Below are 27,036 nucleotides of genomic sequence, written 5' to 3'. Positions count from 1 at the left end.
TCTTGACACGGGCGGCCTCCCAACTGCGCGTTGCACCTAGCGCAAGGCATTAGATCAGAGAAATTGACGTCGGAATCCATCAGGAACTCGGACGATTGGAGATTTTCCGGCCTTCTGGTTAGCTGCCATGGTTCCGCTCGCTGGGGGGGGAAGTCGTGGATTCTTGTTCCTACTTGAGCAGCTGGACGTCGTCTAAGTTGGATTCCCAGTGCTTGTCATGAAATCTCCATCGTTAAAAAGCCTCCTTAGTACTTCAAGTTACCATTTACTTACGAGAATTTCTTTTGAGCATATCGATTTTCGGTGTGAGTACAATGTGAGCCAGGGTGTCTCGCTTACACCCTGGTGTACAAGTCTGCGATGAGACTCAGACGGAGAAGCTGTTCATGCAAATTCGATATCATTTACGTTCCTTCAGTCACAAATCACACATTAGGCAAATGAGGAAAGTTTCAGTGCTCACAAGAGGTGTTTCAGATACTTGTAGTTCTCAAATAGATGATTTACTACGAGCTCCATTGAATGTGCAATGGTTCGTACAGGATATACCAGGCACTTAACTCATACAGATCTGTAGCTGAAGATGATTACCGCTAGTCACTTTCCTGTGATGCGAAACACCCATGAAGGCCCTGATCACAGCAGCAGTGGCATGATTTTGACCAGCAGGCTCGTCGTTTCTCCAATCACTTCACTCCAATGAAGCCCACGCCGCTCCTTGCAACTTTGAAGGCTCGCTTCAAAGCCTGCTCCTCTGTATCGGTCCACTTGACAGAAAGCTCGTCCCACTTCTTGAACTTGTACTCCTTTTTAAACTGAGTTTGCATGGCCTGTAGTCTGCTCATTTCTCGCGGGTCTCCCGAGCCGCTGTAGATGACGAAAGCCGTACAGGGTGGGAGTGCCTCGTAGATCTTTGCGATTCGGCGTGTGAGGTCTGCTGTAGCAGCATCGAGGGATTTCGGAGCTTCTGAAACGATTGGAGGCAGCAGAGCAGGAGTTCGAGGGGCAGCTGCTGGGACCGCCTCGACACTGATACCCTCACCTACCTTGGAAGTGAAGTTGAGGCCTGAATCTGGTTCCGTGGTCTTTCTCTTGGCCGCAGCAGCTTCCGCGTCAATCGCTGCAGCAGCCTCTGCGTTCAGGGTTTTATTATTGTTCCACCAGCCTTTAAGAGCTTCAAGTTCTCTGAACCTAGCCCAGACAAAGTCAACCCCGCCACCTAGAATCTCTTTGCCATCGTGATCACCTTTAACAGCACGAATAACACCATCCATGACTTCTTCGTCGCTCTTACATCCTATCGGGAAATTTGAGGCAGCTCCAGGTCCCTTTCTTGGCTCGCCCCAGTCGATAGCTGCACTAGTCTTTCCATTCAGAGGACTCGGAATCGCTGAGCCGCCCTGGTTCTTGTATTTGACGCCAGTCCTAGCTACTCGTTTGAAAATGTTCTCTCCTTGCGCATCACTTGTGCCCCATTCCTTTCCTTTCTCGCATTTTTGCTTGAGTAGATCGAGACAGGTTCTTGCATCTTCAATGGAATTGTGGCCAGCAGCTGGGCCGGTGGTCCCGTGACCTTTCTGAATTTCTCGGCTTAGATACTTTTGTGCCAACCACTTGAGAGAAGATTTGAGAGGCGGACCTCTTGGATGGGGGTATATGATTGCGGTATCGATGATGAAGGGGTGTGTGAGTTGGAGAGCGTTCAGATCGGAGTTGAGAGAGTGTCCAACGAGAATTGTTCGGGGGTGCAGAATCTCGACAAGCTTTTTTTGAATGTCGGCCAATGTTGTAGTGACTGGAGCAATCATTTTTTCTGTGATACCGGAGAACCTGAGATTTGTTAGAGGGCTCAAGGGGAAGAAAAAGGGAAGACTTACTGAGTAACGTAGTCAATGATAGGTTTTCCTGGCTTGACAAGTTCGTCAAGAACTATTGAGCCGTCCCAACCCACAATACTAATCCGTGTGAGGGATAGCTCGTCTCGTGCTCCTTCTTTCCTACCAGTCACACACATTTCGCAGTCCATTGCGAGAATCTCGCGGCCAGCTGTGATAGCGCCAGATTCAATCTCATGCTCGGGAAGAGTTCCATCCTCGGAGTTTGCAACCAGCGTATCAACCCATCCATCATCTGTCGAAGTCCCGTTGGTCTGTCGGTACTTCGCGAGATTGACTTTTTCTATTTCCTCTTTGTACGATGCTGGGTGGAGAGGGTATTCGTTTTCGAGCAGTTCTTCTGCAGAGTGTATGAATGTTGTCACTGGGACGCGAGTGTTCTTCCATCCGGGGGGTTCTTGGGCTGGAGTGGCACCCTTACTCCTATGTTTTGAATGTTTCTTCTCTTCATTGCTTTTTGCCATAGGGGCTGTGAGCATGGCATGAAATGGGGAATGCATCTTGCCGAACTTGTCGTCACCTGGTGTCCTAACTGGCCAGATGTGCTCGAACATCTCCGCAAAAGCTTGCAGCGACTCAGGAAGCTTCTCAGCCTTCAGTCGATTGGGATAATAGTCATCCGGGCCTCTGTAATTTCTGTCCTGGTACCGATCTCTCGAATCCTGCTTTTTTTGACCTCGTTCACTGATGCCCCCATTGGATTCCTCGCTCTTCGAGTCGGTCTTGTCAGCCCCCGCACGGAACATGGACATCTCAAGACCTGGAACCATGAGCACCACAACCTTCCGAATCTCTGGTCGATGGCGCACTGCTACGAATTGGGGGGAAGTGCCATCTGCCAAAATATATAGGACTAATTGCTGGAGGTCGCTAATCTTGATCTGTGTTTGCAATCGGCATTCGCTGGAGAATTCAATGGAGGGGTAGTTTCTAGAATCGTGCTTCGGGATCTTCTTTTTCTTGCGTGGGCGGCTCTCTACCATCTGCCAGCCATCGGAGCCAGTGCGCTCATCTACCGAGCCGCCGTTCTTGGGCATTCCCAAATCTTGACTGGATCGTCTTGTCAGATTGAACTCTGGTAATTCGGGCTGGCGAGGCAGCGCTGGCTTTTGGTCCATACCGCTTTGACTGGAGATATCATCGTCTTCGTGTTTGCGCTTTTTGCTGAGATCGCGATTCGGCGAGGACGGGGCCTGCATGGCGTCTTCGGTGTTGTTGACCATCTTGCTCAAAAAGTGGTGGTTGAAAGAGGAGGCTGGAATTGAGAACGCAAAAGTCGGACGAATTTTGAACCCTTGTCACACAAGGCTAAGCCGGCGCTAAAGCTAGTGCAAGGCTGAGACTCGACGATTTCTCGATAGGCAATCAAGATTTATGTACCTACTTTATATGACCATTTACTTTCAACGTCTTAATCGATCAATTTCTCATGGCTGTACTCAGTGGATAGCTAGTATATTTGAAAACAGCCACCAGTAGAAGCATTGAAGCCCGTGGACACGAGAAGTCGCGTCGGTCGCGTCGGTCGCGTCGAATTACAAGCTCGGCCGACAAAGTTACTTGACACGGAAGAGAATCAACACTCATTTGGGTGTCCATTTTGATAGTCGAACGCTTGTAATCTACTCTTTTAAAGATCACAATGCACCTCTGACTCGGACGTAGGATAAGCCAATCTACCTCGTCATGGATACCGTTCTGATCCTTTGCACCAAGTGCAATTCGGAGCTGGCCCGCTTCAGGAACTCCTGGAATGGGATTGGCAACACCTATCACAGTCCTGTTTACCCACCGGTCTCTATCAGTGGGCTCGAAACGACCGGGGATGTGTATAATGGTGCACCCAATTCCGCCATCGAGCATAGGTAAGATCAGTACAGATCAAAATTCTTGCTTTATCTAATGTGTCCAGTCTTCTCCAGGATATTGCTTGCGAAACATGTCACACTGTCGTTGGGCTGCGATGTGATAGCGCACCGAAAGGGCATTTGCTGAAGGAGTATGTTTTTCATGATGCCCCGGAAGGCTCAATCATCTTACTAAAAAAATCCACTGTAACAGAAACCAGCTCATTCTCAGGCTTACAGACATGGCTGTAATCGCAGAGGAAACTGGCCAAAGAGCGAAGATCTCCATTTTAAAGACGTTTCCTCTGACGACCACCTCCAAAAAGAGGTTTCCGGGGGGCCAAAGAGCATCAACCGCTCAGCCATATACTCGAAGACATCAATCAATGCTCGGAGTAGCTTTATCGAATGAGCAAACCATGGTGGCTAGAAGACCAACACCCAGCGATCGAGCGGCCCCTCTTAGTGTTTCAGTGGCTGAAATAGTGAAGTTCAAGAACTGGGCTGAAGATGCCATCCTTACCCAGCAAAAGGATATTGAGAGAATTACAGGAACTGTCAATCGTATCGATCAAGATATGCAATCTTTGAAGGCTTTCATGCTCGAAGTTCGCAGCGAGCTTTCCTCAAACCGACAACTACCTGCCACATCAGCCGAAGATGACGTTCAGGCTCTACGTGAGGATCTTGAAAATCTGCGCCAGCAAATTGTCCGTAATGGGAAGACCATCTCCCTGAGCGCTCTTGAAGTGGTCTCGCAAGAAGTTGAAGAGATCAGCCAGAAATTTGATGGAGTTGACACTTTGAGGTCCGAGCTGCAGAAAATGACGGCTAGAGTCAAGCACTTGGAGGAATCTAGGCATCCATGTTTGTATCGTAGGGCGCCATCAAGCAAGCTAGAGTCTCCAAAGGAGCCGGTGTCCGGTCCATCGAAACGTAAACACAGCCAGCTTGAAGTATCTCGGAACCTCTCAGAGGAGGAGCCTCCACTCGATCCTTCGCCGAAGAGGGCAAGGCTTGCTCTTAGCTCACTAAATGAAGATGATCAAGAAGTTGTTAGGGACTCCGAAGAGTCTCCTGGCCGTCAACCACCCCAAGACCGCGAGATCATCGAGATTCTTTCATCAGACGCCGATCACTCATCCCCTGTCCGTGGCCAGGAAGAGAATAGTGTAGATCCCAATCCATCGGATGGCCCTGCAGATTACAATGCTCCGGTAGCAAACCAATTTGTATCTTCTCCTGCCCACGCATTTGGAAGTGGCAATACACGAGCATCGACTACAAAGCAAAAGAACGTGTCTGCGACGGCAACACGACCGGTCGCTGCTTCTCGTATCGAGATCAGGATACCGTACTCTCCTGATCTAGCTCTGCTGCAGCAGCGAAAGCGAGGGCGACGTTAGCAAGAATTAAGTAGGACAGACGACCTTCCCGGCGGAGCGGTACAGTGAACAAGGTGACTATCGCGCTTACTGAGGCTGCGCCAGACCACGGCAACCAAGCTTTGCTTTTTGGCGATTTCAGCGACCCTGAAATCGACCAGAACTACGCATCAACTCAGCTCTTGCGCTCAGTCTGGGACCTTTTACCACCCCCGTCACCAGTCTTCCGGGGTGCAAGTTCAACTCTTCCAACACGCAGAGTCCCGAAGGTAGATGAACCCTATTTACACTCTCCGTTCGATAAGAACTGACTTCTGGCATCAACAGTATTCAAAGTGCAGCTCGAAGCAGGCTCCACTACTTTCGGAGAAGAACCCAGTGATATGCTCCCAATGTGGCAAACATTGGACGAGCTCTGTCTCATTCATTTGTGTGAATCTTTCCCTCCAAATCGACTGTGCTTGGCCAACCACTCCTGCAGCATAAATTTCTGTTTGGCCCATCAGGGAAAGCAGGGGGTGAGGGAGAACTAGATAGATGAGAGAAGAGCTTAGCTGGCCGTGAGAAGCTGGACAGAGCACTCGGGCGTGAACCCAATTGTGCAATATATGGATGAATGATTTACAAAAGCATCATCATATTCTACACGGCGCAGGGGTTGTTGACTTCCTTCTCAAGCCTACCCGGCAACCATCGGCCTCGCTTCCGCCCTCGAGCCGCCAATTACCGATTGGACTACAAATGCTAACACCCCCACACACAAGCTCGATATTCATTCCCGCACTCAAAATCAAAGCCGCAGCAAAAAGATGTGTTCATTAACCAAGGTGTTCCTTGATTCGCAGTAGTGTGCGGCTTCTGTGGATCGAACACAGTGCCTCCAGATATCAATCGGTAATGATGGAATGAAGTGGACTTCAGTCTGGCGCTCTCCCAAGTGAGCTAAAGCCGCTCTTGTGGGATGTTTATGAAAACGCGCACATTTTTAGATTATATCATTGAAGAGCAAAAATTTGAACGGGAATACGTCGGACGGCGAGGGTTGCGGGGCTAACTAAATGATAGCGAGGGGAACTCGGGAAGGAAGGATATGGCCGCGTTGCTGCTGCATAGGCTGTCTACGGACTCTGCACACTGTCAGGCATGGGCTTTGCTCTATCGACTGCTTAATCAACCCTTCAAAATGAGGAATGTCTTATGACGTTCTAATTTCACAATTGAACGAGTGAATAATGTTTTCTTGAATGGATTTCCACACTAATGTGGGCGGGTATCATTTGCTTTGAATTATTCTTATTAATAAGCGCTAAATCAAGCTTTTAGTATTTCTCGATAGCCCAAGCTCAAATGGATGCACCAAATCAACGTAGCGGCCGTAGGTCAGGTACCTTAAAGGCAGGTAGGGGGTCATTTGAGCGGTCCTCTGACCTTCTTTTATAAAAGACGATTATTGGACCGTTTAAAATCAGTACTAGTTACAAATCAAGAATAGTTCACCTTTTTGATCGTCCCCGAGCTTGGGACCGTCCTACGGCCGTCTTATAGCCGTCCCCGTCTATATTTTTAAAATAGGCTTATTAATAAGCTCGTTTTAAAAAATTGAAATAGTTCGATAACTGTTTCAAATAAGATATAATTGTAAATAAAAACTATTTCTTAAATAGAATCGTTTTAGTAATGATTTAAAAAATTCGATGCCAAGATATTTCTCGGTATCGCTGCTACGGCTTATATATCAACGCTTTAAATTTTTAATAATCGGAATCGATCGATTCAGTAAAAGTTCATCCGCGTAGACGCGCCTTCAGAGCATTTGAGGGGGAGGGGGGGGGTGATAAAGGGGTGGTATACCTAGCAAAGGGTAGACTGTTAAGTAATTGAAAAAAAAAAAAAAATTATTTGCTTATTAATCAACGTTTTCCGGGACGGTTTCAAGTTCGGGGACGGCCTTGGGACGGCCTTAGGACGGCCACAAGACGGTCTTAAAACGGTCTTTTTATAAAAAGACCGACTTTTATGAACGATTATTTAATCGATTAAAACCGTTTTATTTTAGTAATAATCTTTTCACGAAAAGACGAGCTCTTATAAAAAACGATTCAATCGATTGAAATAGTTTTATTTTAGCTACGATTTAAATAATTTAAATCGTTTGTTTTCAGATTCTACTCAATTTTAAATATCGGCTTAGGGTGATCCACTAACTATGCCAACCTCTTGGAATCGTCTCTTAAAGAGACTGTCATCGGATTGTCAGCTGACGGTTTAAATGACCCCCTACCTGCCTTTAAGGTAACCTCCTTGTTAACAATTTACGGGTTTACGGTCCTAGCCAGGATCCACTTTTATCTCGACATAATTAACGATATTGATTGATTATTGATTACTTGATATACATATTAGATTTCGAATTTAACATAGGCGGGTATCATTTGCTTTGAATTTTCCATAATATGCTGCTTTGATCTATGATCGGAAGACCTTCTCGGACAGCCCTGCTAACGTCCTTAATCCGGCAAAACACTTCTCGGCCTGCTTGCTCCCTTCCGCATCCTCTACATCCTCCATCCACTTCTTCAGACTGTCCCCAATCGGTCCCCTCCTCTTCTGCACTTCCTCGGCCTCCTCGATCTCCTGCTCAACCTCCGCCACGAATAAACTATCATCCCCGTGGCTCTTCTTCGCTTCCTCCCACACCAGAATCATAATAGCATGAAATGCATTGATGATGTCCATACTCTGCACAGATTTCGCAATATCCTCCTTTCCTTGCAAGGCCTCTCCGCGCGGACACGTATTGTCTCCGCTGATGTCCTGGAGGAGCTCGGTCGGCGAGAGCGACGCGATGTGTTTCAAGAGCTTGGCAATGGTGAAGAGTCGAACGACACGTACGGGGTGGTGAGGTTGACAGTATGTGAAGACATCGACGCCGAGGAATAGGTGTAGCAGAGTGATAAGAGCAAATACGAAGGCTTGAGCATCTACATATGCTAGATAAAGCTCGTGGAGAATCTCTGGATAGGGCGCCAAGGCATATATTTTCTCGCTGGTCAGCGGATCGCACAATGAGGCAGCATGGACAAGAGTGGAGATCCGGGATCTCTTGTTGGCTTCGCTAAGCTTCTGGCTCTGTTCCAATAGAGCACTAGCTTTCCATGTATGGTTTTGGTGTTGCTTGACGATTGGCATCTGTTGCAGAATGGTAGCCATATTCTGCGCTGATTTCGCGAGATATTGCTGTGGATGAAACATATCCATCCTCTTATCGGCTGTTTCTTCTCCAATCTCTTCTTGGTATGTTAAAAAAGCCTCATAAGGATTCTCGTTCTTCTCGCAACTGTCACATTTGCAAGTGAAGAAGTAGCGCTCCTTGAGCTTTGATTGCCGGGATGGGAGGTCCTCAGTGGGGTCGATGTACGAGATGAAGATTTGTTCGTTCTTCTTGATAGGCCTCAAAGCTCTAAGAGAGATACTGCGAGAATTGGAGACTATAATGGCGTTCGGTTTGCAGGAGTGGTTGGCAAGAGCAAGCGTGGGAGAAAAACACATGCCGAAAGGCGTGTTGTCTGGTAGGGTGATCCGGAAGGCATTTGTTGATAACTGAATTATGATCGTCAGCAATCTCGAATTATAGTGAAAATAACTGGATCGGGCTTTTCTTACCACACAAAGATACATGATAGCCTCTTCCATCCGCTCTACCCGGGACTTCGTAAACTCGATCCCTGCCCTCGCCTGTAACAAAACCTCCTCCCACCTCTTCCTATCTCCTTGCAACTTCCCGACATGACTCTCCAACGCCTTCCAGCCCTTCTCCTCATCACCCTCTGATTCACTGTTCTTTCTCAACAACATCACAATCAGAGCTCTGACAGCCGTAGGCGGTACATCGGGCAACTGCTTTAAGAGTGCACATTCCCGGCCGTGAATCTCCCGCCAATGCCCGATTTGACAAGCCTTTCCGCAGTAGTGTGGTATTTTACAGGCACTGCAGCGTTTCATGGTCTGAGACTCGCGCATGCAGAATGAGCATACCCTGGAAAGACTCTCCTTTTCCACGAGGAGCAGATTTGGCGAGTGGAGCTTAAGGATGACTGATCCCGATGGGACGGTCTCTGAGGCGGCGAGTCCGGAGCCATAGGATGTCTTGATACGGTGAGTGTGATTAACATTGAGGCCTTTGTCAGCGTCGCCAGAGGCCTTCCATTTGAGTTGCTTCATCGTCCGCGATTTGGAGGTCATGACTCACGTAGGGGATTTTACAGTCGTGGCACTTGATGGCATAAGTATTCCTAGGAGTCTGATAGATTTGGATTAGCTCGGGATGAGCCCGGGATGAGCCCAGGATGTCGAAGATCAACTTTGAAAGAAGACGTGATGGAGCTTAATAAGTAGCCACATAATCATGTGACCTGTGATCAAATGTATACTTAGTTTATTACCCATGCTAGGCGATCGACAAGGCGTCAATCACAACTGGACATAATACAACTAACAGCGAATATTCGCTATAGAAACTACAGTGAAAAGTTATGGTGGAGAGTTATGTGGTCACTGGTCTCGGCTCGATCAGACGTATCAACCTTAGTCCAGAAGAAGCTTATAATTAGGCAAGCAAAATGATGGCTATTACTATATTCTACCACTCATTATGTTTTAGTGGTTTTGTGAGTGAGCTTGCATGATATGGACTGACTGGTTTCCCCTGCCAGCGCCCGTCGCTTTCTCCACGCATTCCTTTCGGTTCTATGTATTTATATGTATTTAAGCTGAAGACATAGTTGCACAGCAATTTGGCTGCATTCTTCAATCCCCCGCTGTGTCTCAAAACTTGAAGTAAAGAATGCAGGGAATGAATAGCTTTGCCTGCCAAGGTCACCTTCCAACAAGCATTGTTTTGCTCATCCCCGTCTTTGTGAGGCGGGCCTTCCGACATGTATTCCTCGTATGTCTGCTGTGACTGATCAGTTGAGCTACAGAGATTTGGATGACAGGACTAAAGCCATTTTGATGGCGCAAGAGATTGGTCCAATCTGAAGCAATATTGAAATCTAGACCGATGTGACGGTGCCAACAAGAGCGTGATAAATCTTGCTGTTGGTACACGCATATAAAACGTAATATATTTCGAAGAATGTTGATTCTATATTTCGAACAATGTTGATTCTATGTTTCGAACAATGTTGATTTCAAGCATGAATAAATGTCGTGGCCAGTGCGAGACTGAAAGACCCGACCCTTGGATGATCTTCGCACGTGCACTCGCTTACGGGACCGGCCAAAGAGACCCAACGGCGCTTTTTGCCGAGGACACCTTTCTAAGGTTTCAGTGGACCGTGGACCAGACAAGTACTTTTTTGTCAAGAGGTACGTTTTTGAAGCATAGTAGGTACCCAGGTAGCTTTGATATCACTGTCGCCCTATTTTCTCTTGTTACTCTTCAATCTCACTTCCTATTTCTCAGTCACCTTCGATATCGTCTCCTGGATGGTAGGAATTATTGATAAAAAAGTCTTGGTCTTGGCTTCACAGTGGTCCTGGACGGCCTAGCCGGACCTCCTTTTCCTTTAATTTGACGACATACAACTAGCTCCCGTCTCCGTGACCCCCGGGATTCAACATCGAGGCAAGCAATATGCTACTTATCTTCCGATCTATCCGCAGGCGCTATCTGCACCCGAAACCCGTTTTAATCGTACTCGCTACCCTCTTTCTCCTGGATGTCTTCTCGATACTGTCCTCGAGACCAGCGTCAATCAGGAGAACTTCGTTGCCGTCTCATCTCAGAGACGAGAAGATATTCATCGCCTCCACTTTCCGGAATTCGGAATACATACTTCGTCTCTACTGGAATCAAAGACTTTTGAACCTCGTCCGACATCTCGGTCCTCAGAATGTCTACGTATCGATCGTCGAATCCGGATCTCAGGAAGAGACGAAGGGTGCCTTGAGAGACTTGGAGCGCGAGTTGATCGCTCTTGGAGTCGAAAACAGAATAGATCTGGGTATCGATGTCAATGAGCAGCTTCAGTTCATAAGGAACCCTCCCAAAGAAGGTGAGGATAGGACGGGGTGGATCCGAACTAACCGGAAGTCCGAGTGGGAGGTTCGCCGGATTCCGTATCTGGCGGCCTTGAGGAATCAGGCCATGGAGCCCATGACTGATCCGAGTCAGAAGATGAAATTTGATAAGATTCTTTGGTACGTATCCTCCAAGTGTTCTCCCCTACGAGGTTGCTTCGGGAGCTATCGGCCACAGTTGAGTCTTGGTAATTCCTTTCCGTCTCTTCAAACATTGTTAACACTCATCATGATTCCTTGAAGTCCCAACACTGACTCTAAATTTTCATTCCAGGATAAATGATGTTTTGTTTTCTGTAAGTCTTTTGAATGTTAGCATTTGAAGATCACGTTTTTAATACACGTGAAGAATTCTGTTCCTCACGCGCTGCTGACTTGCCTCCACAGACTGAGGATGTGACAACTCTTCTCTCTACAAGAGATGGGGATTACGCGGCAGCTTGTGCAATCGACTTTGCCAGCAATCCACACCACTACTACGACACATTCGCTCTCCGAGACATCAACGGCGACAAAACCGCTTCTCAGCGCTACCCGTACTTCTTCTCCTCTGTCTCTCGCTCAGCTTTGTACTACAATCAACCCATCCCAGTAGCATCTTGCTGGAATGGTCTCATCTCCCTTTCCGCCGCACCGTTCTATGCAAATCCACCGCTCAAGTTCCGCGGCATCGCCGACTCCCTCGGCAACGAACACCTCGAGGGCTCGGAATGCTGCCTCATCCACTCCGATAACCCTCTCCGGAGAATAAAAGGCGTCTGGGTCAACCCCAATGTGCGAGTAGCGTACAAGGCCTCTCCGTACTCCGCAGTCAACGGCGGTGTAGAGATCAAGTCTGATATTTGGGATATCGTCGATGGTGTTCCTGGTGGAGACGGGAGTATTTGGCCGGGTGGGTGGGAGTCGGTGGTAGGGACCTGGGTAAATAGATGGGCCAGGACCATAAATAGGGTGGCGATTTGGAGCGAGACTAGGGTGGTGAAGGCGAGGGTCAGTAATTGGGTGGCGCAAGGGAGGAAGATGAGTCCGCCGGAGGACAGAAAGGAGAATGGGCTGGAGTGTTTGATTAACGAGATGCAGGTGCTGTTCGAGAATGGGTGGCAGCACGTATAGTGACTAGCGTTGCGTCGTTTCGTTTCTTGGAGAAAATGACTCACGGGTTTGGGGATTGCATTGACGGCGTCAAAGGGGGCATTGCGAGCGTGGGCATTGTTCAAGACAGGCATATGCCGTCAAGCAGATGATATCCGTATTTTTATCCAAGATAGGTGTTGTTGGCTTAGGTCAGCCGGAACCAAAGAGTTCCCAAACGTCACCACTTTTTCCAATAAGACAATCTAGGTAAGTATTTTTCGATACACTGACGGATTCGAATGTCGGGTACAATAGTCTGCTACCTGCATGGTACAGGCTACCATAACCATTTAACACCAACTCCTTATTAGACGCATGAATCCCACGTTAATTGCAGATCTACTAGGAAGAATATGTAAGGCTCACTTGATATCCAATGTGTCATCGCTCCCAGAACTTCTTCCTTGAATGGTAAGATTTTATCAATTGTTTCCCTACACTTAGAGCTCAGAACAAACCCATACATACGCATATATTCTTTCACTTTCAACCCCGTCGACACGATGTAATATCCTGGTCCAGGAAAGGAGTCTTTTCGTGGAGCAGTAGCAATGCTATAGTCTATGATACCCACCCTGCAGAAGCCCTGCTCAGAACTAAGGGAAGTTGCAAATTCAAGCATCTACTGAGAAACGAAGCTGATATACGGTGGTTTTTTTTTTTTTTTTTTTTTTTTTTTTCCCCCCTATGCAGTGATGTATGGCACGGTTGCAGGTTTATTTCAACTGAACCAAAGTCGGTCAAGTAATTAATAATATGCTCGATATGGGACATTCCCGAGAAATCGTCCTCGAATGCGGTGCTACCGGATATGGTTTGGCATCTCGTGTTCCTTCCACGAAACGAGAGGACGCAGTAGAAACAAATATCATAGGATTGATTGATAATGATAGCATGTCGTCCAGATAAAGATGCGGGTATATGCAAACTGACGAGTCGTTCGCTTCGGCCGTAACACCAAGCAGGAGTCGACAGGGTGAGGGCACTGGCCACCGACACTGCCGAGATCTACTTCATGTCATGACTGTTGATTTCTAATCCGAGATTCAGAATTGCTGGCATATCCCTCAGCATCGACATCTGCTTTCCAAGCCCGAAAGCTTACTGTGGCGGTTATCTTGAATGGCCAACCAATCCGATGGTCTGTTGGGTTTAGTCCGCAAATTATCGCCGAGGACTTGCAAAATGTTCGCCCGGACTTGCTGAACAATCAAAGGTCAAAGGGTGGATGGAGGACTTACTTGTGCATACGCCATCATGGATACCGGCAGACTATGCGGTAAGGAGGGGCAGAGCGTTGGTATAAAGATCTTGCCCCTCCATGGTAGATTTTCTTTCCATCCGTTCTCCTTCTCATAGCGTTCTAATCCCAATTCCGTTTCTCATAAGATACCCTTCCAGAATCTTGATTTTCAACAAACAAGCAACACAATGGCCACCTCCAATCTCTTCAAACCACTCAAGCTGGGCAACCTCGAGCTCCAGAACAGAGTCGTTATGGCACCCCTCACCCGCCTCCGCGCCGCAGACGAGACCCACGTTCCTCTCCCCATGGTTGCCGAATACTATGCCCAGCGTGCCTCGATTCCAGGAACTCTCCTTATCAGCGAAGCCACATTCATCGCCCCGCAAGCTGGTGGTATGGCTAACGCCCCTGGAATCTGGTCCGAAGCACAAATTGCAAGTTGGAAGAACGTCACCGACGCGGTGCACAGAAAGAAGTCGTTCATCTACCTGCAACTCTGGGCGCTGGGACGGGCGGCGTTTGCTGATAACTTGAGGGAAGAGCTGGGCGAGAAAGGGGTCGTGAAGAGTGCCAGCGATATTACGTTTGAAGGTGGTGCTACACCTACGCCTTTGACGGATGAGGAGATCAAGGAATATGTTGGGCTGTACGCCCAGGCTGCGAAGAATGCCATCAAGGCCGGCTTTGATGGTGTGGAGATTCACAGCGCGAATGGCTACTTGATCGATCAATTCTTGCAAGATACGTGCAACAATCGAACCGATGCTTGGGGTGGGAGCGTGGAGAAGCGAGCGAAATTTGGTCTCGAGGTTGCGAAAGCCGTGGTTGATGCTGTTGGTGCTGAGAAAACCGGCATTAGGCTGAGCCCGTTCTCGCCATTTCAAGGCATGAAAATGCACGATCCGGTGCCACAATTTGCGTATTACGCGAACGAGCTGAAGAAGCTGAAGCTGGCCTACGTCCACCTTGTCGAGTCGCGGGTCTCAGGGAACGCTGATGTGGAGAACACCGAAAAAGTCGACTTTCTAATCGACATCTGGGCGAACCAAAGTCCGGTCTTGATTGCCGGTGGATTCAAGCCTGAGTCTGCGAAGAGAGCTGTTGACGAGGAATATACGGGCAGTGATATCGTTGTGGTATTTGGACGGTACTTCATCTCCAATCCCGATCTGGTATTCAGATTGAAGCAAGGCATTGCTTTCACACCATATGATCGGAAAAAGTTCTATAATGCAAAGCAGGAGGACGGATACATTACTTGGCCATTTAGTAAGGAGTTTGAGACGCAGGCCGGGAAGTTGTAGACGAGCAAGTAGATTTGTAGTGCCTTTCAAAGTAGCATAGATGCGTAGACTTAATATTACTAGAATTACGATTTACAGTAGTAACGTCTGCTTTTGTCTTTTCGAGCCAGACCCACCCGCATATATTGGGCTTCTCTCTCCGCCCCAACTTCCTAGTACTCAGGGAAACTTCGACTACATCGTCGGGCGAGCCATCTGACGGTGAGCTTTGGGCTAAGCTATCAAATAAAACTTACAATAATCTCCCTCTCACAGATTCAAGCAATAGTGCTCCATTCATATATTGCAGCTCAGCTCCGTTTGTCCTTAACTACTTAGACGACCTCGTGATCGCGCGTACTCAAAGTTGTGGAGTCTATGCTCGCCCACTTCTCTCTTCCTGCTCTCTCTTCACCTCCGCCCCAACCACAACATCTCTCGCGCTCAATCATGGCGCCTCTTAATCCGGCCGCAGTACAGTGGCCCAATTTTCCACGAAAGTCTATACTGCCACCTGGTCGCGATGCAGAGAGTAGGGATCCCGCACAGTCAGCTGACGAACGCGACTTTGAAGATGCCCAGTCTGCTGATGAAAACGGCGGTGGAGCTGGCTTGGAGTTTGATGATCTTATTGGCTCATACTCAGTACCCTACGATGACTTGGGCGATAACGATGCTTACTTCGACGTCTTCGACAGTACAGCCATGTTATCTCATGATACCCTGAATAACGGTGGTAGTCTACCCGGCGGTGACACTAATCTTCGTGAAGGGCCTCCATTTCCCTTCGTCTTGAAAAATACCTACCATAACTTGGACAACAGCAATAGTCTGTCTAGCAGCAACACGACCCTTCCAGAGGGACTCACCTTACCAGTGATCTTGACTTGTCCCAATTTACCAGGTGGAATACCAATCTTCAGACAGTTCGTCAAACCAAAGACTTACGCCAAGCGCCTCGTCAAACAGAATGAGCAGTTCAACCTCTCGGCCGACGAATTGAGGACGGCGTATGTTATTGCCGTGAATATGGCCAAGCCATACGTGGATCTTACCAAACTACCCAAGAGAAGCCGTCTTGATCGTCTAAATGATGCAGACAGGCAGGCCATAATTGATCTCGAAATCCAGAAAGTCATAGCCCAGGTAAGTCTTAATTGCCAGCTGCAACCTGAACTTTACTAACATGCCGATTCTAGATCCAAACTGATGAGATATTAAGCAAAGACGAGCAAATTCATCATGTTCGGACAATGATTGCAGAGTCGCCCGACAACAAGAATATTGTAAAATGGCTCGCCCGAGAGAAACGCTTAACTACAGTAAGCTCTCTTGAGGATCTTATCATGTAGGTATGGATTTTTACCTAAGCAATAGCCCAAAACAATTCTCGATCCCGAGCCCAATGTTCCTACAGTTCCCACTCTCAACAAGGAGGAGAGGACAAGACAACCCTGCTCGGAAAATTTCAACGATCCATATGAATCTCGCGACGATGCTCTCCTCCCAGCAGGTCTTTCCATACCTTCCATCATAATAAGTCACAAGAAATCAACAGAACTCCCGATTCTGAGACAGTTCGTCAGGCCAGAGACCTTCGCGCGGTGGGTTATCCGGGACAACCAGCACCTCACTCTAACCACCGGTCAAATCAAGGCCATCTACATTCACGCCGTCAATGCATCTAGAGAGTATATAGATCTCAGCAACCTGCGAAATCGTGGCCTAGAAGAAGCGGAGGTACAAGCTGAAGCTGAGCTGGAGATCCAACAGGTCGTTGCACGGGTATTAAAGCCCATGAATGATTCTTAACTGAGCTTGAGACGTTACTAAGAATTTAATACCAGGTCCACGAAACCCCGCTGTTGAGCAAAAACGAACAGATCGCGCAGATACGGGCAAAGATGGCGACGGCTAGCAGTGTTAAAATGCTTGATAAGCTACTCAGGCAGGAGCGCAGATTGAATACGGTAGGGCTTCCTGAAGTCAACAGTCTGGTATGAGGTACTGACCGTATGCGTAGCCAAGGGTCTCTCCGGCTTGCAAAAATGAGAAAAAATGGTCCGCTAAAGAGGCCATGGCAAAGAAATCAGCCTTCAGTGGCGAGCCCAAGATCCGCAGGGTCAGGGAGAGCCTTGTTGGAAAAGAAACGGCAGATGATCCCGCTGGAAGCATTAACAACTTCGGAGGAGTTACAGGTTCGGATGGAAGCCAAGAATCTGCTGTTAATATGGGGCCGACAAGTTCCATCAATACCGCGAAGCTCCAAGAGGACGGCAATACAGATCCAGAGAGGAGACGACTAGCTGAACATGCTAGGGGGGAAAAGCAAGCAAAGAAGAGCAAATTCGTGCAAGATGATGTGGACTTCTACGGAAGCCTGGGAGCCATAGCTGACAACCCACTGGACTCCGACAGTGTAGCTGGATCCGACGATTCTCAGAACTCTAGAATGCTTCCGCCGGCTGGAGATTGGTACCCCATCAACTATGTGGAGGCTGATGGGTGGCTGGATGCGTACTTTGGGCCTATGCCGGCTGAGATCCGCTCTATTAAGAAGGATCGGGGGGAGTTTGACTTCTTGACGTACACTGTTCGGTACCTTACTGCCATGAAGAAGGAGCGGGATGGTGAGTGATTGCTGCGTCCTCACTCATAGTCGCATGCCTCTTTCTGAGCCATAGCACAGCTGCCATAGCAATGAATTTCTCCTCGAAGCTGTATCCGTGAGTCTATCGAGCCTAGTGCTATGCATTTTCGTCTCTCTCCTCTCCTCTCCTCTCCTTGGTCGGCTAGGATCTCATTTTCCCCGTCATTCATCCATGCAACGAAGAGTATTTCAATAGCTTCCCTGGATTCCATGCTAGATGTAGTGTTGGAGCTAGAGTCTCAGTAACGCTATAAGCAATAAAATTTCAAGCTGGGTTGAAGCTCGTTCAGGGGGAATCTTTGAAGTCTGGTTCTTGCCTACCTACCTGACATCCTACCTACCTATCCTGCGCAGGTGCTTCCTCTCGCTTTTGCGGCACACATGTACACCTACCTCAACAAACGCAACCGCAACAGCAACCGCAACAGCAACAGCAAGCCTCAAAAAGCAAACCTCAAAAAGCAAACCTCAAAAAGCAAACCTCAAAAAGCAAATAGCTCCCATCATAACACCACTTACTCACTGGCTTCAGCAAGCTGGCAGACAGGCCTGCAGCCCTCCCTCCCCCTCTCCCTCCTCCTCAGAACGCAGCCATCCAACCTCCGAACCTGTAAGCACCTCGCAAGAACGGCCCCGCGCCAGGTAGAAGAATTCAAGGCCGTGGATCCCCACCTGTAATCCTTGCCCAGATCGAGCATCGAGAATCGAGAATCCAAGAAACCCCTCCCGTACATCCCTTTCTCTTTCTCTTCCTTCTCTACCTTCTCTTCCTGCTCTACCTTCTCTACCTCTTCTCCCTCACAAATCATCCTAGATATTTTGTGAAGCCCGTACGTATGTTAATCGAATCTCGAATTCTCGAATCCTCGAATCTGGAATCTGGAATCGCGTAAAGTAAAGCGTTTATTAGGTAGGTAGGTATGTAAGTATGCAGAGAGGACGCACCCCCAGTGTGCAGTGTGAGAGGACGCGTTTGCGTTTGCGTTTGCGACACGTCGTCACGGAAGCGGAGAGAGGGAGGCAGTTGAACTTCGGGGGCTCTGTGGAAGGAAGGAAGGAAGGAAGGAAGGAAGAAAGACAGAAAGAGGGGGTAGAATGAGGATAGCTGGGTAGCTTCTAAGGGGAGGAGTTCCGACGACTAGGCGTGATATGGATTGATTGATTGAATTGCTCTTTTGAGCCAGGTGGCGGGATGGGCCAGGTGGGATCGATGAGCATGAGGAGGACGTTCGACAGCTTTCCTTGAACCACGGAAACGAGAGGCGATCCTTACTTGAATACTTACCTACACACATCATCCTAATCCTCAATCCTATAGTCACTCCCTTCTCGTACCAAATACTTTTCAGATTACAGAGTATCATTCTAACGACTAACTGCCCTTTCCTGCTCCCAAGAAAGTTCTCTCTGCGCGTCAGCTCGAGTTTTGAGTTCGAACAATACCCTAACACAACTCCTCAACACGCAACAATCTTACATCTCAAAATACAACACACAATACACAACTTCCACACTCCCAAGCTCCCAAGCTCCCAAGCTTTCAAACTTACAACCGCGGCTTCTCCATTCATCTGCGACGACCCCCGACGACCAGCCGATTCATCCTCCAAATATCTCATCATCCGGCCCAATCTCAATCCAATCACCGCCAGTACCCCGCCATCCACTCGCATCATACTCTTTCTCGGACAGCTGACTCTTGATCTCCGACGGCAACCACGGCTCGTACATCGACCTGACTAATGGTGTTTCCCTGAACGATACATGTTGAGCCCCAGCCCCAGCCCCAGCCCCAGCCCCAGCCCCAGCCCCAGCCTCAGCCTCAGCCAGCCTCTCCAACTCGGTCAAATTCGCATCCGACACCTGGTTATATCTCACCGGGCCTCGCATCTCCGTGAAATTTGAGTCTTGGTCACCATCGTCTCTATTTCGGCCTGGGTCATGCTTCTCGTTGAAGTTCGAGTCCGTGTAGCCAATGTATCCATCTGATCTCTCCGGTCCTTCGAAGGAATTAGATTGTCTTGGTGATCTGAAGAGGGCCATCTCCTCGGTCTCCGAGCGTAAGTATGCTGGCCGGGGCTTGGAATTACTTCGTTGGCGGCCGATTGAGATTTGGACTTTTGGCATATGGACAACTTTCTCATCGGGAGTCATTGGATATGGAGGCTCATCGTTCCATGCTTGCACTTTGACGTAAGAGTTGACGGCTGAAGGCGGCGAAGGAACTCGAGGGGGGCCATGATGAGCTGATGGAAGTGTTAGAAAATGACTAAAACAATTGAATGGATGAGGAGAGATGTGATAATATACCAGGTTGATAGGTGTTTTCCGAAGATTCGCTGTAGTCGGAGACATCTTGTGTTGGATTACGATATTCTTGGTAGGGTATGTTGATGATCGGAGTCATCGGAGTCATATCCCGCTTGATCGACTCGGTGGAGACCGACTCTGGGCGTCTATAGCTTCGATACTCTTGGTAAGGCTTTCTGAAAATCGACGGCACTACCAACGGATCAGGCCCTGGTCTTGACCAATCTCCATGGTAGTATTTTTCGGCCTCTTGAGCTGGAACTTGGGTGCTCTTGCGAGAGTCTAGAGTAGCTCTGTCGATATACTCTTGTCTTCTGCGACCCTCTGCATCCTCAGCCTCTTTATTGCGGTACTCGGAAGTTTCCGTCACAACTCTGCATTCGTGCTTTTCCTTAGGGTGGATGACATGTTGCTCCTCAAATGGACGAGAGCCGCCAGGAGGCTCTCGTTCTCGTCTTCTACGCCGGCGTGCTTCAGTTAAACGCTCTGGGCTGATAGTCTCGCGCTCCTCGAAGCTGTACTCTCTGGTAGCTGGTCCGCGAGTTGACGTTCCTTGTTCTTCATGGACAGAGCCCCTGATGGACCAACGTCGGCTATTCAAACTAGGATCTCTAGGAGGATGGTCTCGAGCAGGTGTCTCTTTCATTTGGAAGCTGTGGTGACTGCTCGGAGCGTCTCGCACAAATGGTTCTTGCACCATAGAGCTTTGACCTCTGGACGGTCGGGCTCCAGCAGATGCTCCATGGTTGTAGACAGAATCTCTGGCAGATCGATGTCGGCTATCCGAGCTAGGTGCTATTGAGCCTTGGCCTCGAATCGACGTCTCGCGCTCAAAGCTGTGGTGACCGGTAGGAGGGCCACGATTCGATGCCTTCCACACCCCAAAGCCGTGACGAGTGCTTGGTGGACCTGGCTTTGAATTCTTTGGCTCTTCAACACTGTATGTCTGGTATGAAAAGGCTTTCTGATGCAGAGTCTCTGGTTCCCGGGAAAGCTTAGGAGGCGGCGCTGGTTCATCGTGTACAGCCTCGTCCTCAAATTGAATAGGTATCTTTCTCGGGTACGGCTTCTCTTTTGGTTCGATAGTCTTAGGCTCCCGGATGACTTCGACGTATCTATATTTTACTAAGGGAGATTGACGCCGAACTGTGTCCTTGACCACTTCGCGAAGCTTGACTGGGCGTGCTGATTTACAAAGAGGATCTTGTCGCGATCGGACTATTGAATGTGATCGGGATCGACGAGAGTGCTGGGGCCCAGGTGGCGATATCGAGCGACGATAGTATACGTATTCTTCTGGGCTCCTACTACGCGATCTTCCTCTGGCTTCTCGCCCATCTTCGGAGGCCTCGATGAAAATATACTCTGGGGAAGGTACTCGCTTTCCTAGGGCCTGATTCGGCTCGTCTGACTTGTTCGCTTTACCCCCCTTGCCCGGCTTATCAGGATCATCAGGCGTAGGCTTCTTTGGTGGCTCCGGTGCTGGATGATCCGAAGAATCATCATCGTCATCATCTCCATCGCTCAAAGCTACCACAGGCTTCTATTACTTTCATCAGTATTGTTTGATTCATTTAGTTCCAAAACAGATCACTAACCTTTTTCGACTTTCCCTTCTTCTTTGTGTTCTTCCTATCTTTCTTCTTTGAATCCTTGGCAGTATTTGAGCCACTAGTTGAACTGGCATCTCTTCGGCACCTTAGACAAAAGCTAGGGTTGGGAATTTCACCAGGCTTCAAAGGGTTTTCATAGTGATATTTACGAGATCTGATCTGCCCGCAATTACCACAGATATGCCTGGTGACTGCAATGTTTGCTCTCAGAGAAACCTTTTCTTTCTGTAATTTTTGGGCTTCATCTCCTAGATTGTCCTGTGCCGTGCTTTGTGGTTTTATTTGCTCTTTTCTTTGCGTGCTCTCACTTTCAAAAGACGTGACTCGAGACGGTTGAGGCTTGTCGAGACCATTGAAGTGTGCTTCCGCCGCCTTGAGCTGTTCAAAATCTTGCGGTGTTGGGCTTGTCTGAACGAAGAGCGGCGGGGGCGGTGGTCGCGGTGGTCTTTGAGGTTGCTGAGGTTGCTGAGGCTGTTGAGGCTGTTGCTGAAGTTGTTGCTGCGGAATATACACACGCGGAGGCTCTGGCAAAAGCTGCTGCATCATCTGTGGCTGGTATTGAGTATAGTATTGGGGTACATACTGTGCTATCGGTGGCACTGCATTTTGGACCTGCTGCTGTGAGATTGGAGTCGATTGCGCAAGAAGACGCTGAGCTCGTACTACCGGAACGGGCCCTGTTATCATCATCTGCCTCGGCGCTGGCCTCTCAAGGGACTTCGATCGCTCGCGGACGACGGCCGTTCCGGCCAGAAAAGCCTCAACTTTGGCAACCTTGTGAGTCTTCTGACGCGCCCACACCAGCTTGCCATTGACCTTCGTTAGGTATGGTGTTCCGGGAGGAAGAATACGCTGCTCGTCGGAGGAGCTCGAGTCTTCGCCTTCAGGCGCCGCAGTGCGATTAGATTTGACCCTGCAGATAGTCATGATCAGGTTGTGCTCGAAAAGTGAGGCCAATTGCGCACGCAAGTAGCCAATTGGCTGCGGCAGGAATTGTGCTCGGAATTTGCTTACACGGAGAGCATCATTGCCAACAAACACTATCACAGGGGCACAATGCCAATGGGTTTGGGGCTTGATTTGGGAGCAGTTGAAAGGCGGACAAGAGGAAACGTAGATGTCGAGGTCGATGGTTATGCAGATATCGAGGTCGATGGTTGTGAGTGTTGGCAGAAATTGAATGCTTGGCAGAAAACAGCTGACAAGTTCGCTCTTGCTTGATTAGGCGAGGATATCAGTTGTCACACAGTAGGCAATGACCGCTTCTGCCAGCCGTTCTTCCGAAAAATACAAGAGGCTCAAGACAGAAATACCACGATAATTCACGAAATCAGCCCTGTCGACCTACCGTGGCTGAAATGGAAATAATAATAAAAAATCTAAATGAAAGAAAACGTGCAGCTGCTATGAACTCTGCTAATCAGTATAATAGTCAATTTGTGCAAGCAATAGTGGTCAATACACAGAAAAGGCGGCAACCTGCCTTAAGAAAGCCATGCTTATAACAACCATAGACAAATAGGATCTAGCCTTGCTTCAGCAGGCCAAAGAGGATATTTTGGTATCAATACGGGGATGCATGAGTGAAGTAGATCGCTGGTGGCAGAATCCTGCACTACTGCCACATTATGAGGAAATGCATCAAAACATGAGCTCTCTGTATCGATCGCATTCACGCTAGGAAATCAGGTAGGAAGTTTAAATTAGTATTATACTTCACCGTACCAACGAGTCACTTGCAAGCGCAGGCCATATTTACTGGTCAATTTCTACATCAATCAACTCGCTGCACTTTTAGCCCCTGCCCCAGGGGTGGGAACAAGGCGTGATATGATACATATACATCAGACGAAGTGTCTATTTTTCCTTGCCTGCCCATCTTTACTCAACCCTCAACACTCTTGGTCCTCTCTTCTTAGTCGTCTTCTTCTTCTTGCTCCCCCTGTCGAACGCCGCAGCTGTGGCATGATCTCGGCCGACATTATCTAGGTCCTTAACCTTGTAGATCCGGATGATCCAGTTTTCGCTGGTAAATGCCTCCTCGACAGTGTCCAAGACTGGTCCGACTTGTGGGACTTTAACGTTACGAACCCGGTCTAGTGCCTGTCCTGCTGGGAAGAGGGCGTTGTAGTTGTAATAAGACATCTTGTACCTTTGATACTGTTAGTAGGGATACAGTAATGCAGGAGGCGGTACTTACATCAAGCTATTCTTCATGGTTTCGGTAGCACTGTCATCAACCTTGTATTCTCCTCGACTGGTGAAGAAGCTTCGCTCCTTAATCTCCTCAGGCCAGATACCCTCAGCGATTCTTACCATCCACAAGAACTTGTTGATATCGTCTCCGGAGTATCCCAGAAGCCCACCAAAAACGATAAGAACATAGTCGACCTCGTGCTGACGCATAATCGAGTAGCTTACCTCTTCACGGGAGCTCATAGCCTTTCCGACAGTCGCAATATGAGTGTTGTTCCATGTGTTGTTGTCAACAAGGGTTGGGCGGTCGGCCATACCACCGATTTGGTAACCGTAATCCCACCATGACATGATCTTAGCATCTTCCGCAGTATTCTGGCGGAGCCATTGGTATGCCTCTCGGTAGTCGTCGATGATGTGTTGGCTGCCGTCGGGCATTCTGCTTGCCAGAACCACGGATGGGGATGAGTACGCGTTTGACGTGACCCAGGTGCAGTGCATAACAAACACCAAGAGGTAAGATGTAAGAGCACCAACAACGGTAGCTTTTGAGAAAGTGGTGTAAATGCCAACAAGCGGGTTACGCATGGAGCGTAGCCCATCCGTCTTCTTAGGAGTATGCTTTCCATTCGTAGCCGCATCTGGCGCGCCTGGGACGGACTCTGCGGGGGACTTGATGGTCAGGTATGTGTCAAGGAGACTTGACAAAGCGAGAGCCGCAGAGACACAGACAATTGGTGTGAGGGTGAGCATAAGTCGGACCATAACACCAGAGAAGTAACTGGCAAGAATGGAGTAGACAACAACGAACACCTGCTCATCACGGAGATTCTGGAAGCAAAGGTAGACGCCTGCTGGAAAGAGCCAGATGAGAAGGTTCAAGTCAAAGAAGAACGCCGGCCATGCTGTTGGCTGATGCTCGGACACGGAGGCGATAATTGGAATGTGGATCTTAGCGTATCCAGTATCCCAGAGGGAGTAGAAACGTCCGGTCCACGGTGCAATAACACCAGAGACGGTCAAAAGAACCAGGCCACCGAAGGCAATGACGAACACAGCCAGGACGAAGCCCCTGAGGAGAGTAGCGAATTGCTTGCTCGGCACCCCAGAACGGACAAACTCCACAAATCCAATCAATTGGAGAAGACCGAAAACGCCTAGAAATCATAAGCCATGGTCCGCCATAGATTCAGGAAAGAGCTTACCGAGGGCTGACATATGTTCGCTACTACGTATTGGCAAGAATCCTACGAATGGAATTTGCATGCTGGCCAACGTTCCTAGAGCGTACCACGAGCAGTAACTCACGTAGAGTCTTGGGCTGAAGCGACCCATACAAACAAGCACAAATACGTGCAACGGAATCAAGTTGGTAATGAAGACATATCCTCCCCAAGCTGAAACCATGTATCCGTAGAAAAGCGCACACAGAGCACCCCAGAATGCTGATCCAACCTTCAAGGCCTTGATCCAGAGGTAGAAGGTAAACACGAGAAGGAAAATGGCGATGGCTTCGTTATCGTAGCTGCCAGCAACTGATCTGGAAATATAACCGGGGGCAATACCCATGAAGATAGCGGCGAGGAGACCAGCGGAAGGAGAAGTTGACATCTCGTTGGTGAGGAGGTAGGTAGCGAAAGCTGTGAGGCCGGAGAATCCAGGTGCAAGCAGCACGCAAATGTTTCGAATGTCAACCGGGATAGTAAGGGCTCGGAGCGCATGGTAGATGGCACCGCTGGTAACCATTAGACCTGGGTAAAGTGTTCCTCCTGTAACTCGTCCAAGTGGATGCCATGTACGGTCATCAAACCAATCCCAAAAATCGTAGAAGCCATGTTGTACCAAGTATTTCGTGGCTCTGAAGTTAAACCACGGATCGACTGCACTTCAGTTAGCCAAAGAGTCCCGAGTGATCTGGTTGTGTTCGAGGGGTGGATCAGAGTCGAAAGAGCCAGCACTGACACTCATGGATAATTGATTCGAAGCGGATGACACTGAACAAACGAGATGCGACAGCTCTGCAGGAAAATCAGCCTTGTTCATTTAGAAGATCTGCCATGCCATCCGGCCAGAAGAAGCTCCTCCGGTAGCAGCAAAGCAGCTTTTCGAGGACAATTGAAGTACGTACGTAGCCGCGACTAAACTCAGGATAATTAACCGAAGCAGTCCCCTGGAGCTCCTCCCCGTGCTTCCCTTGAAAAAGGGTTCTGATACTGTCTCTGGCATAATTGGTGGTTGATCAAGAAAGTTGTCGTTGACAGATGCGCCTGATAGATGCGCCTGAGGGACATCTGTCTTTGACGACGCGGCTGCAGGGGGCCCAGTCTGTACACCAGATAAGTAATCACGTGTGTTGTTTCTAGACACAGACATGCTAGAAATACACAATTAGGGTATAACGATTCTTCCATCAGCTTGGATATTGCAGCGGTCCATGGTTATTGTCTATTCGGAAGCTTGGGGGTGATAGCTAGTAGGAGAGATATTACCTACACGGCTTGTCCACAGACACAGCAGCCACAATTCAGAGCCTACATCAATTCTAGTTTATTGTGTAAAGATAACTTAAAGACTGCCTCCGATCAATAACAATTGGTAGGTCAGAGAAAGGGGTTTCTTGATTCAAGGTCTACTGGATTGCTGGATATGGCTATCTAAAAACAGAAGCTCCCAATATGTAGCCAGAATTGCTGAATGATCTAGCTTCTCCATTCATTATGGTACAATGTACAAGATGGATGCTAAGTGACGTCTAAGGCTTTTGTGTCACAAGCGCATCTCCTAAACTCTCAACCATACTTCCATTCGCCCTCACAGCCATCTGTTATCATCCATTCGACCAACTGCCACAGCCCGAACCTATACCTGGTATCCTCATGGGTTCTCCGTTGACAAGGTGTTCAAGTATGCCTCCAAGTCGAACCTCGAGTCGTTCGGGTCTCTAATGACTGTTTGAAACCGTCAGCAGCTTTTCGTGAGAGAACACGCCCCCTTTTCCAGTCCAATTGTGCCCTGAGGGTTCCAGTGGCATCCGGAACTCCATCCCGAACACGTAAGGTGCTATCGAGCGCCATGTCGGGTTAAACGTACAGTCTCCGCCTTGTGTCTTTGCACTCGCGGGCGAGTTCATCTTCGAGAATTCTGCCTTTGCTTGCGCAATCAGGGTTTGCTTGCGCTCGTACTCTCTGTTGGCTGCCGCAAGCTTCGAAGCCGCAGTGAGCTTGGATTGATGGTAGAAACCGTACAAGACACCGGTACCCAACGCCGCGTAGCGGAGGACCTGGAGAAGCAGTTTTATCAGAAAATGCGCTCGGATGATCGTAGAAGAAAGCATGGCAGGTTTCCGAGCCATTGGTGCTGTTCCTGGCCAGCGCAAGAAAAACTGTGACGTACATT

The 27,036-nt window shown here is 48.7% G+C and overlaps 9 protein-coding genes across 10 annotated transcripts; 4 read left to right on the top strand and 5 right to left on the bottom strand.

Annotated features, from left to right (window-relative positions):
- Positions 1–686: 686 nt before the first annotated feature.
- L3040_004685 (uncharacterized protein) lies at positions 687–3,118 on the bottom strand (the record flags this gene model as incomplete). Its single annotated transcript, XM_007289301.1, has 2 exons — positions 687–1,830; positions 1,878–3,118. 2 exons carry the CDS (start codon positions 3,116–3,118, stop codon positions 687–689), a joined length of 2,385 nt encoding a protein of 794 aa, XP_007289363.1.
- Positions 3,119–3,581: 463 nt separating this feature from the next.
- L3040_004684 (uncharacterized protein) lies at positions 3,582–5,613 on the top strand (the record flags this gene model as incomplete). The annotated part of the gene is made up of 5 exons (XM_066156295.1): positions 3,582–3,760; positions 3,808–3,894; positions 3,957–5,143; positions 5,233–5,396; positions 5,455–5,613. The coding sequence occupies 5 exons, from the start codon at positions 3,582–3,584 to the stop codon at positions 5,611–5,613; spliced, it is 1,776 nt and encodes a 591-aa protein (XP_066011713.1).
- Positions 5,614–7,593: 1,980 nt separating this feature from the next.
- Positions 7,594–9,348, bottom strand: L3040_004683 (uncharacterized protein; the record flags this gene model as incomplete). Its single annotated transcript, XM_007288002.2, has 2 exons — positions 7,594–8,727; positions 8,791–9,348. 2 exons carry the CDS (start codon positions 9,346–9,348, stop codon positions 7,594–7,596), a joined length of 1,692 nt encoding a protein of 563 aa, XP_007288064.2.
- A 1,414-nt stretch (positions 9,349–10,762) lies between these two features.
- L3040_004682 (uncharacterized protein) lies at positions 10,763–12,321 on the top strand (the record flags this gene model as incomplete). The annotated part of the gene is made up of 3 exons (XM_007288001.1): positions 10,763–11,328; positions 11,483–11,504; positions 11,596–12,321. 3 exons carry the CDS (start codon positions 10,763–10,765, stop codon positions 12,319–12,321), a joined length of 1,314 nt encoding a protein of 437 aa, XP_007288063.1.
- A 1,452-nt stretch (positions 12,322–13,773) lies between these two features.
- On the top strand, positions 13,774–14,892 carry L3040_004681 (uncharacterized protein; the record flags this gene model as incomplete). 2 transcript variants are annotated; one of them, XM_066156294.1, is made up of 2 exons in its annotated part: positions 13,774–14,049; positions 14,129–14,152. In XM_066156294.1, 2 exons carry the CDS (start codon positions 13,774–13,776, stop codon positions 14,150–14,152), a joined length of 300 nt encoding a protein of 99 aa, XP_066011712.1. The 2 variants fall into 2 exon arrangements, with proteins under 2 accessions (XP_066011712.1, XP_007288062.1); XM_007288000.1 differs by having other exon boundaries at positions 13,774–14,892.
- A 429-nt stretch (positions 14,893–15,321) lies between these two features.
- On the top strand, positions 15,322–17,601 carry L3040_004680 (uncharacterized protein; the record flags this gene model as incomplete). Its single annotated transcript, XM_007287999.2, has 6 exons — positions 15,322–16,017; positions 16,071–16,193; positions 16,249–16,656; positions 16,719–16,841; positions 16,895–17,501; positions 17,561–17,601. 6 exons carry the CDS (start codon positions 15,322–15,324, stop codon positions 17,599–17,601), a joined length of 1,998 nt encoding a protein of 665 aa, XP_007288061.2.
- A 1,519-nt stretch (positions 17,602–19,120) lies between these two features.
- Positions 19,121–22,371, bottom strand: L3040_004679 (uncharacterized protein; the record flags this gene model as incomplete). Its single annotated transcript, XM_066156293.1, has 3 exons — positions 19,121–19,767; positions 19,832–21,374; positions 21,430–22,371. The coding sequence occupies 3 exons, from the start codon at positions 22,369–22,371 to the stop codon at positions 19,121–19,123; spliced, it is 3,132 nt and encodes a 1,043-aa protein (XP_066011711.1).
- Positions 22,372–23,325: 954 nt separating this feature from the next.
- Positions 23,326–25,866, bottom strand: L3040_004678 (uncharacterized protein; the record flags this gene model as incomplete). Its single annotated transcript, XM_007287998.2, has 5 exons — positions 23,326–23,596; positions 23,645–24,797; positions 24,846–25,520; positions 25,603–25,658; positions 25,769–25,866. 5 exons carry the CDS (start codon positions 25,864–25,866, stop codon positions 23,326–23,328), a joined length of 2,253 nt encoding a protein of 750 aa, XP_007288060.2.
- Positions 25,867–26,514: 648 nt separating this feature from the next.
- On the bottom strand, positions 26,515–26,992 carry L3040_004677 (uncharacterized protein; the record flags this gene model as incomplete). Its single annotated transcript, XM_066156292.1, has 2 exons — positions 26,515–26,588; positions 26,731–26,992. 2 exons carry the CDS (start codon positions 26,990–26,992, stop codon positions 26,515–26,517), a joined length of 336 nt encoding a protein of 111 aa, XP_066011710.1.
- Positions 26,993–27,036: the final 44 nt, after the last annotated feature.

This window comes from Drepanopeziza brunnea (genome assembly GCF_022702325.1).
Source record: "Drepanopeziza brunnea f. sp. 'multigermtubi' strain 214-2 chromosome Unknown ctg7, whole genome shotgun sequence".
Classification (NCBI taxonomy): Eukaryota; Fungi; Ascomycota; class Leotiomycetes; order Helotiales; family Drepanopezizaceae; genus Drepanopeziza; species Drepanopeziza brunnea.
The sequence above is the reverse complement of the archived record's forward strand: the minus strand, read 5'-3'. Positions and strand labels throughout refer to the sequence as shown.